The sequence below is a fragment of the Oryctolagus cuniculus genome, chromosome 12 (genome assembly GCF_964237555.1).
Source record: "Oryctolagus cuniculus chromosome 12, mOryCun1.1, whole genome shotgun sequence".
Lineage (NCBI taxonomy): Eukaryota > Metazoa > Chordata > Mammalia > Lagomorpha > Leporidae > Oryctolagus > Oryctolagus cuniculus.
The window spans coordinates 75,274,698-75,285,463 of record NC_091443.1 but is presented as its reverse complement, the minus strand read 5'-3'; the positions used below and the strand labels follow the sequence as shown (position 1 = coordinate 75,285,463).

Sequence of the window (10,766 nt, the reverse complement as noted above, 5' to 3'; positions counted from 1 at the left end):
AATTCTCAAAGCAGAAATACATAATACATGTACTTTAGGTTAGAACTTATAAATGAGAAACCAGAAATATTTCCATTATTGTGAAATTTAATCTACCAGTAGATATACTTACAAATCCACAAAATGTTGATATTATTAATAAAGAATGGGTGGATTGGTATAACTATAGAGCTACTCACCTACTACTAAGTTTTACCTGACTTGCGTTGATTTGTCCTTTCCTTTTCTTTTTTTTTTTTTTAAAGTTAAGGTCTGACTTATTAAGATGGTACTGTATACTTATTTCACATACCTAATTCACTCCTGCACACTCGAGTGGGATTAAATGATGCAGAAACATGCCTAAATCCATAATCCTACTTTTATATCACCTTCTTTTTTTTACCTTTTATTTAATGAATATGGATTTCCAAAGTACAGCTTATGGACTACATTGGCTTCCCCCCACCCCCCCAATGACTTCCCTCCCACCCACAACCCTCCCCTTTCCCGCTCTCTCTCCCCTTCCATTCATATCACGATCCATTTTCAATTTTCTATATATACAGAAGATCAGTTTAGTATACATTAAGTAAAGATTTCAACAGTTTGCACCCACATGGAAACACAAAGTGAAAAATACTGTTTGAGTACTCATTATAGCATTAAATCTCAATGTACAGCACATTAAGGACAGAGATCCTACATGAGGAGTAAGTGCACAGTGACTCCTGTTGTTGACTTAACAAATTGACACTCTTGTTTGCGGCATCAGTAATCTCCCTATGCTCCAGTGATGAGTTTCCAAGGCTAGGGAAGCCTTTTGAGTTCTCCAACTCTTCTCTTATTTAGACAAGGTCATAGTCAAAGTGGAAGTTCTCTCCTCCCTTCAGAGAAATGTCCTTTCCTTTTCCATGGTCCCTTTTGTGATCATTGTCCAATGTTTTGGAGAATGTTGGCTGAAGTAATCAGTACAGTCTGTCCATAGACCAGAGTGAAACTCACCCAAGCAGAGGTGAAATTCTAATAACCTTAAAATTGTCTGCCAGCAGTAACCATTCATAGCCTAGGTGGCTTACATAAGTTCTGCAGAAGAGTACAAAGCAAGTGAAAGATCATTGTGGAAGGGAATTGGAAGAGCCTCTTTTGTGTAAAAGATAGTCAGGAAATCTCTTCAGAGAGCTTTGGATTTGGTGGAAGGGAGAAGTGGAAAGCATGGTGAGCCACAGCAAAAGGTGGGAAATGAATAGAGCACCATATAGACACCAATTTGGCTGGAACTGAAGAACTATGTAGGGATCAGTAAAAGATGAGTTCAAGAAGCAAAGGCAAAGTCAATTAATTAATAAGAGTCTTGAACTCATTCAGTTCTGTTTAACTCCAGAAAACAGCGTTCATATCAAAGTCTGAAATGTACAGTGAGTGTAGCTTGCTCTATCTATTGGCCCTGGCCCTAATGTTAGGCTTAAGAGCTTAACCCTGGTTTCAGTAGGCAGCTAGAGTGCAAGTAAATAAGCAAACAACAAAACAACTTTAAGCTGAGAAAATTTTGATAGAATGGCTTTTCAGGAAGATTAATCGACATTAGAGTACAAGATAGAAACAAAGGAGCCTGGAGTCCTAGACAATGGCTAGGAAACTGCTGTAGTAAATCAGGAATAAAATAATAAGAATCTAACTAACTTTACTGTTTTGAAGATAAAATGGAGAGGTTTATTACAAGAAAATGTAAAAGAACGAATGAATAGGATTTTAGTGACTGACTTTTAGGATCTTAAAGAGAATCCCCTGCCTCCATCCAATAGACTTAGAAGAGGAAGCATTTTGAACTTCTTTTCTTCTAGTTTTGGAATTCAAGAATAATTCTATATGAGTGATGATCTCATTTATTTAATACTTGTTTTTCTAGAAAGGGCCATTGTGATACATGAATGGCTGTTGTGCTGAGAGGACTTCAAGAGAGTAGGCCTTTGTACTTACCCATTTATAATCTTCAGAATAAGTGACAGTGTATGTCACATCTGTTTAGTCTTCCATTATCACCATGTACTGAGCTCACTACTGTCAAGATTACCAATGATTTTCTTATTGTTAAATCCAGTGGCCACTTCTTTGTTTATATTTTATTAACCTTCACCAGTGTTTGAGACCATGGACCATGCCCTACTTTTTTTTTTTTTTTTAAGATTTTATTTATTGAGAGGCAGAGTTATAGACAGAGAAGGAGAGACAGATCTTCCAACTGCTGGTTCACTCCCCAAATGGCTGCAATGGCCAGAGCTGAACTGATTTGAAGGCAAGAGCCAGGAGCTTCCTCCACATCTCCCACATCCGTGCGGGGGTCCCAAGCAATTGGGCCATCTTCCATTGCTTTCCCAGTGCACTAGCTTAGAGCTGGATCAGAAGAGGAGCAGCTAAGACATGGACTGGTGCCCATATGGGATGCTGGCACTGCAGGCAGAGGCTTAGCCTTCTACACCACCACACTGGCCCCCACATGCCCTACTTCTTTTTTTTTTAGGATTTATTTTATTTATTTGAAAGACAGAGTTATAGAGAGAGGTAGAGACAGAGAGAGAGGTCTTCCATCTGCTGGTTTACTCTCCAGATGGCCGCAACAGGTGGAGCTGTACCGATCTGAAGCCAGGAGCCAGGAGTTTCTTTTGTGTCTCCCACGTGGGTGCAGGGGCCCAAGGACTTGGGCCACCTTCTACTGCTTTCCCAGGCCATGCAGAGAGCTGGATCGGAAGAGGAGCAGCCAGGACTACAACTGGCGCCCACATATGGGATGCCAGTGCTTCAGGCCAGGGCTTTAACCTGCTGTGCCACAGAGCTGGCCCCAACACATGCCCTACTTCTTAAAATGATTTTTTTTCTTGTGGCTTCCATTGTATCATACTTCACAGCTACTCTTGCTGGCTAATCTTATTCTGCCAGATCCTGCTTTTTGGAGGGTCCCAGTGCTCTGCCATGAATTCCTCAATCTTCATTTAGCTATATATTCCTTCATACAACACTGTCCAAATGCCAGTTATCGGGCCAGCATTGTAGCACAGCAAGTAAAGCCTCTGCCTGCAATGCCAGCATCCTATATAGGCACACTGGTTCAAGTCCTGGCTGCTCCATTTCTAATCCAGCTTCCTGCTGATGTGCCTGGGAAAACAACAGAGGATGACCCAAGTCACTGGGCCCCTGAGCCCATATGGAAGACCAGGAAGAGACTTCTGGTTTCTATCTGGCCCAATCCTGGCCGTTGTGGCCATTTGGGGAGTGAGCCAATGAAGGAAGATTTCCTCTCTCTCTCTCTCTCTTTCAAATAAATAAAATAAATCTTAAAAAAATGCCATTAGTCTACAAAACTATACCCTCACCGTGAACAACTATAGTAACCTAACTAGTAAGCTACTATGATTCTTTTCCCCCTATTTTTGTTGACAAAGTACCCATGCTGATCATCTTACAATCTAAATAAAATTATATCATTTCTCTAAGATCTTGCAATATTTTTCTCTTGCAATATTTTTCCTTTGCAGTTAGGATAAAATCTAAACATATCACTTTCATGTCAGCCTTTTTTTTTTTTCCCTTTTTTTTTCCAATATAGGCACAACACTTAACACTCTTGTTTTCCTTATTAATCAGTTTTTGGTTTTTTTCGGGCAACACTAGAATATTTACTGTAAGTCTAAATACCTAGGAAAAGTGCCTACCACATGCTAGTTTTACAGTATTTGCTGAATGAATGAAATACTAGCACCTACATGCTGGTTGTCTTAATTGAGAGCCTAATTCTTTGAGCATCATCTTATTAATTGATTGTTAATATCTATTCTCAATAGCTTTGATTCATATCCATATATTTATTTCACATATTATCAGTATGACTGTATTCTAATTCTTACCTAACATTTTAAGTGTATTTTTAAAACAAAAATAGAAAATAAAGGTTTCAAATTGATGAGTTCCAATTTCTGAACTCCAGAACCAGTATACTGTTAGCTGTGTGTGTCTTAATAAATGCCTACATTAAGTAAACAAAATGTGACCTACTTTAAAAGAAATAGTAGTGGTTATAAGAAGTAATAATTATTTAAAATACAAAACTGGGCAATGCTTTTATTCAAACATTTTTTTGAGTTAGTTGCTGTTCTTAGTCTAAAATCAAAGAATAGTTATTTATAATTTAGTGTGTGTGTATGTGTGTGTGTTTGCTTTACAGGACTGATAATATTTTATTTTGTGTCTCCACATGTGTATGTACATGTGATCCCAGACACATGTTCATATACTTTTTTAAACATTGTGTTTTCACTTACATTTTAGACATCTCTCTTTGTGATAAAAAGATCTAATCATGAGTTAGACATAACTGTATCACAGTATATTTGATTAGACCCATATTACTGGACATTTAGATTGATTATAATTTTTTTTTACAGATGTGTTTACTTGAAAGCCAGAGTGACAGAGAAAGAGGGAGAAAAAAAAGAGGAAGAGATCTTGATTCTACTGATTCACTCCCCAAATGGCCGCAATAGCCAGAACTGGGCCATGCCAAAGCCAGGAGCCAGGTCTTCTACATGAGTGACAGGGGTCCAAATACTTGGGCCATTTTTCTGCTGCTTGCCCAGCTGCAATAACAGGGTGCTGGATTGGAAGTGGAGCAGCCAGACCTCAAACCTGCATTCCAGTGTGGGATGCCAGCTTAACCTGCTGTACCACTCACTCCCAAAAATAACATGTTTAGAGGAGCTTCTGTCGCTCCCCCTCTTCGTGGAGGAGCAACACAGGACCCTGCGCTGTTCTTTCGTCTGCTCGGCCCCCCCCGGGTTCGCTGCTGGTTCTTCCCGGGTTGGCTACTATCCCTTCCACCTCCGTGGAAGGGCAGTTCCCCCTGGCCGCATTCCCCACTTCCGCAGGGGAGCGGCACACCGCCGGCCGGTTCTCTCGGGGGCTGCACGGGTTCCCTCAGCTAGATGTTCCTGGTGCATGCCGTCTCTCTCCTCCTTTATAGTCCTCCTCCGCCAATCCTAACTCGGCTGCCCACACGCCGAGTACGCTGCTCTCCAATCAGGAGCAAGTCCTACAGTTTATTGGTTGAACTAGAGGCAGCTGGGTAGAAGCTGTTTTCTCCTCTCCCAGCGCCATATTGTAGGAGAGCAGATGCATAGAATAAGTCTTAATTCCAGTAACTTAGTCTAGTCCGAGCTGCTCCCCACAAGCTTCCTTGTTTTTTTTTTTTTAAATATTTATTTATTTATTTGAGAATCAAAATTAGAGAGAGGGAGAGATAGATCTTCCAATGATGTACTACCTAGATGGCTGCAATGGCCAGGGCTGAAGCCAGGAGCTAGGAGCTTCTTCCAGGTCTCTCACATGGGTAGCAGGGGCCATCTTCTGCTGTTTTTCCTAGGCCATTAGCAGGGAGCTGGATTGGAAGTGAAGCAGTCAGGACTCAAACCAGTTCCTGTATGGGATGCTGGCATTGCAAAGTGGGGCTTTATCCACTATGCCACAGTGCCAGCCCCTAAAGGAACTTTCTTATTAGTACTCCCTCAGATTGTTCCCAGGCTTCTTTTTTTCGTTTTATTACATGATGTAAGAGGCCCGGACTCTTTCTATGACCTTTCAAGGCTTCAGGAATCAGTATCACTCTCTCTGCTCCATCCTCTGTCTCCCCTACCCCCAGTAAGTTTTTAGCTAGGCTTTGGTAAACAATGTTTAGAGAAAAAATATATATTATTAATGGTATGGTTAGAGGCCTGCAGTTGGACCAAGGTGAGGATGCAGATATGGTCAGCCAACTGAGTATGGTGGTAAAAGGTTCTGGATTTGGATCTAAAAGAATTATAGATTGTTACAAAGTAAATTTCACAGTTTTTAAGATTGTTTAATAATAATGAAAAGTTTGGATGATATTTGAAAAGAGTAAAAGCTATATTATGTGTACAAAGAAATATTTGAGATGATGGATATGCCAGTTACATAGATCTGATCTTTAGACATTGTGCACATGTATTGAAACATCATGGGATCGGTGCTGTGGCATAGCAGGTAAAGCCACTGCCTGCAATGCCAGTATCCTATATGGGCACTGGTTCAAAACCCGGCTGCTCCACTTCCGATCTGACTCTCTGCTATGGCCTAGGAAAGCAGTGGAAGATGGCCCAGTGCTTGGGCCTGTGCACCCACATAGGAGACATGGAGGAAGCTCCTGGCTCCTGAATTCAGAATGGCCTAGCTCCGGTCATTATGGCCCTTAGGCTTGAGCCACTGGATGGAAAACCTTCTCTCTCTGCCTTTGCCTCTGCCCCTCTGTAACTCTACCTTTCAAGTAAATAAATAAATCTTTAAAAAAAAAAAAAAAAAAGATGATAAGCTTAAATCTGAGTGATTTCTTTAAAAAAAAAAATCATAGTGTACTCCATAAGTATGTTCAATTATGTGTCAATTAGATGTACAAAATATATATTTACATATATTTTAACAACCAAATAGTATGAACCTAGGTTTGTTTGGTGTGAGTATATTTTCCTAAGATAATGCTGCAAGGTTGATGATAAATATCTCTGAATAGAAATTGAGTTATTTTTACTTTTTATTTGTAGTCTGAATTTTATGCATTTATCAGTAAATGTGTTATGTTTAATTAGAAAAGAAATTCAAATTTTTGTAATCATATTTTTGAAGTTTTATTTTCTCTCTGCAATAGTCTATTTAGACTGACATAAGATACTGTAGACATGAGTGTTTTAAAGGACTGAAATGTATTTCTCACAGTTCTGAAGGCTGGAATTTCAAGATCCAGGTGCCAGCATGGTCAGGTCCTGATAAAAGCTTTATTTCTGGCTTGCAGGCAAATGGCCACTTTGTGGCCTAGAAAGAGATAATGAGCTAGAGATCTCTTTTTCATCTTTTAAAACTGATTTTACTATTGGCTATAAGGCTATGACTTTATTTATCTTTTTTTTTAATTACCTTCTGAAAGCCCTATCCCCAAATAGTCAGATTAGGGCATTACGGTAGCAATATAGGAATTTTAGGGGAATGCAATTCAGGACATAGCACTCAATAATTCTTACTCTTAAACTAGTGAATGCTTTTTGCTTTTGACAGATGCCTTCTGTAATCTCATAAAAATAATTTAGTTATTAATCAAGGTGCTTTTGATTACAAATTCTCAAATTATATTTGAAAAGCTTAAGGGAATTGATTAATAGGAATACAGAGTTCTCGCCCAGTAGACCTCCTGAAGGACTGAAACATTGTCAGGAATCAGGCAACTATTTTTTCTGGCTGTCTGTGGCCATAGATTCTCTAGTTTCTATTCAACCTCTAGCTTGTTTCATTCTGTTCTTTGCATCCTGTGGGCGTTGCATAGCTTCTGAGTATACATTGCCTCAGGTCAAGTCATAGCAGGTAGTGGTCAACTGACATCCCTGTATCCTAATTTCAGTGTACTGGGAAGGAACCTTTGACTCAGCTTGGGTCGGGTGCCCACTTTGAATCAGTTGGCTCTGGTGGGTTGAGAAAGATGGCCGTACCATTTAAAGAAAGTTGTCACTATTCACTGTTGGCATTGGGGACAGTATAACTGTGTGATCTTTCAAGTAAGCAGATAGATGTTTTCATTTTACAGAGGAAAACATTAAGTGATTTTGCTTTAGAAACAGTTTACTACTATAGAAACCTTCCTTACCACCATCCTCCACCACATATTCCTACCTATGATTTTAAGTTCAGAACTTTCCCCATATATTACATTGATACCGTAACTTTTGGGACCCAAGAATAATTAAATTACATCTTAGCCATTTGCTGATCATACATTAAGTCCTGTGCAGTGACTTAGTGTGTTCTTCCCTAGCACTTCCTAAGAAAAGTTGAGAACCTTTATTTACGTAAGCTTGAATGATGCTAAGGTCATTATGAGTTGTCTGGGTGCTCAGCAGCCATAACCAAACTGATAGATCCCTAAATGTGTCTTGTATCAAGGACCCCTAGTTGAGCTAAAAACTTAACAAACCCCCACTATAGGATTTTTACTTTTAGAATGCAGAAAAGATCATAACAATGTAAACATACTACTGATTCAATGATGTTTTATATGAATCTATATTTTAGTAATCTCAGTAATATCTATAGATAAAAAAAATTAGTATCACCTATACATGAGATATTACTTAGATGACATCTTGGCATTCTGCAGTTTAGAAGCCACTGCTCTGCTACAATTCTTAGCTCTCTGGGATTACAGCTCCACTTCTGTGCTGGTAGAACAAGGCGAGCCCAGAGAATCTCTTGGGAGCTGAAATCATGCTGTATAGCCTATGACAAGCCTGAACTACCCTTGAAAACCTACTGTGAAAAAGAATTGAGTCAGTTATTTTCTTATACCTTTTGCCTGCCTCTTTATGAAGGATGCTATGATTTAACTCAGTGAAGCCAGGAAACCCTTGATTTATGACCTAAGTTTGTTGCTGGAGAAGAGTGGAGACCCTCCTTTCTCTTTTTTCCAATTGGAACATTATAAATAAGGATTCTGTTCCTGGAAATGAATTCTGTGTCCTAAGAATAACTAAAATGTGCTGTTAAAATATAAGGGAGTTTCAAAAAGTTTGAAAAATACACACTGTCTTTTCATTCCATTTTTTAAAAAGATTATTTATTTATTTGAAAGTCTGAGTTACACAGAGAGAGAAGGAGAGGCAGAGAGAGAGGTCCTCCATCTGCTGGTTCATTCCCCAGTTGGCCGCAGCGGCCAGAGCTGCGCCAATCTGAAGCCAGGAGCCGGGAGCTTCTGCCAGGTCTCCCACTCAGATACAGGGGCCCAAGGACCTGGACCATTTTCTACTGCTTTCTCAGGCCATAGCAGAGAGCTGGATCAGAAGTGGAGCAGCTGGGACTCAAAATGGCGCCCACATGGGATGCCAGCACAGCAAATGGCAGCTTTACCCACTACACCACAGCGCCGGCCCCTCATTCCATTTTCACATAGTTTTTGAAGCTCACATGTTATGTGTCAAATATATATTTTCATTTATAGTTTTCCAAACATAAAATGTATAAAAATGTATTTTATAGCCCTAATGAAAGATAGAATGAATGGTATTTAATAGTACAGATTTGGGAATCAATCTGTCTTGAGTCAAATCCCAGCTTTGCTACTTAGCTGGATGATCTTGGGAAAGTTACTTAACCTCTATATGAATCAGTTATCTACAAAACAGAAGTGGTAGTCCTCCCCTTGTTTTAGAGCTGCTCTGAGGATTAAATGAGTTGATGTATAGAAAGTACTTGGAGCTGGTATTGCTTGACAATGATAAGTTACTATTTAAATGTTGGTTGTTGTTTTAGATAAACTTTTATAATTGTCTTACAATAACAGTTCAGTACAGTTTTCTCCCAAGGCTGCTCCTTTTCCTGATAAGCCTTCCTGAGGCTAGAAATAGGTATTCGTCATGTGCTTCAAGGATGTTGATAATCTGGCTCCAGTCTCTTCTTTTGTAAGCTTTAGCCACACAAATTCTCTGTTCAGTTTTTGCTTTTTCTCCACTCATTCCATGATTCACTGTTCTTTTTGTTTGGAAAATCATCTCTAATTCTTAGATTTTGATATTAGCAACTATATGTGTTCCAACTTTGTTCCTTTATTCCCTAATACTATGTAGCAAACATTTGAGATATTTGTTTCTTAATTGTTGGAGATAACAACTTTTTCAGGATTGCATCACAAATTGAATTTTGTGTGCACATTCGTGTACAAATATTCAACTTATATAGCAGGTTAAAATTTTTTAAAATTAAGTTAAAAATGAGACCGCTTGTGAGAAATTTTGAAATTATCACAACTAAGTGAAAATATTCACAGGTTAGATTGTTTCAAACCATGTAATAAACAGAATGTCTTGCTCCATGATTGCAAAACATGTCTCCGGCTGGATAATTGGAGCATTTCTCCCTCTGACACTATTACTGTCACAGAGCAAAGGCTGAGAGGACCCTGTGGCTGTGAAGGTCCACATCACAAAATTAGTTCTTCAAGAGCAAAGAACTGGTTGAAGAAGGCTGAGAGGAGAGATAGCCAGAAACATGCAGTTGGGTCTGCATCTTTTTCCCAATATGTAACAGCAATAAAGCATTTTAGCTAAAAATACAACATAAGACATTTTAACCTTTTGACTGTTAATTTTTGCACAAAAAATCGCTGTTCCTGACATCCAAAAATAAAATTATAGGATGACAGATTGCTAAATATTTAGTATTTTAACTAAAATTTTCATAAAGATAGTTTTATACCCCAATTTAAACAGTTCTGTTTAACTGGAATTATTCACCATTTCACTTCTCAATACTTTGTGAATCAAGGCTCTGCTCTTGTATTATTTCATTTTTATTCTCTCTTTAGTGAACATATAACTATGGAATACGGCAGCTATTTTAAGAGTACATTAAAGTGGGGACCCTTCTTTGCTTTTTTTTTTTAATACCAGATACTCTAGATGAATATTTTGAATACGATGCAGAGGAGTTCTTGGTCTCTTTGGCCTTGCTAATAACAGAAGGACGAACACCTGAATGTTCTGTAAAAGGTCGAACGGAAAGTTTCCATTGCCCTCCAGCACAGTCTTGTTACCTAGTAACTACGAAACATGAATGTAGTGACAAGCTGGCCCAGGTGAGCATTGTTGTGTTGCATGCTTTTTCTTTATCTTTTATATAAACTAGTTTAAATTCTGTCATCACTTTCATTATATCATAATTATAATTTTCACATTTAAATATAA

The 10,766-nt window shown here is 38.7% G+C and overlaps 1 protein-coding gene across 12 annotated transcripts in view; it reads left to right on the top strand.

Moving 5' to 3' along the window:
* The window catches only part of ATOSA (atos homolog A), a 144,914-nt gene that overhangs the window by 96,246 nt on the left and 37,902 nt on the right, over positions 1-10,766 (top strand). For all 12 annotated transcript variants that reach the window (XR_011380911.1, XR_011380910.1, XR_001794986.3 and 9 more), the window contains one exon: positions 10,473-10,657. Coding sequence is in view for 9 of the 12 variants with exons in the window: in XM_070054212.1 (XP_069910313.1) it covers positions 10,473-10,657 (185 nt within the window). In the remaining 3 variants the exon portion in view is untranslated. The remainder of the gene's footprint in view (positions 1-10,472; positions 10,658-10,766) is intronic.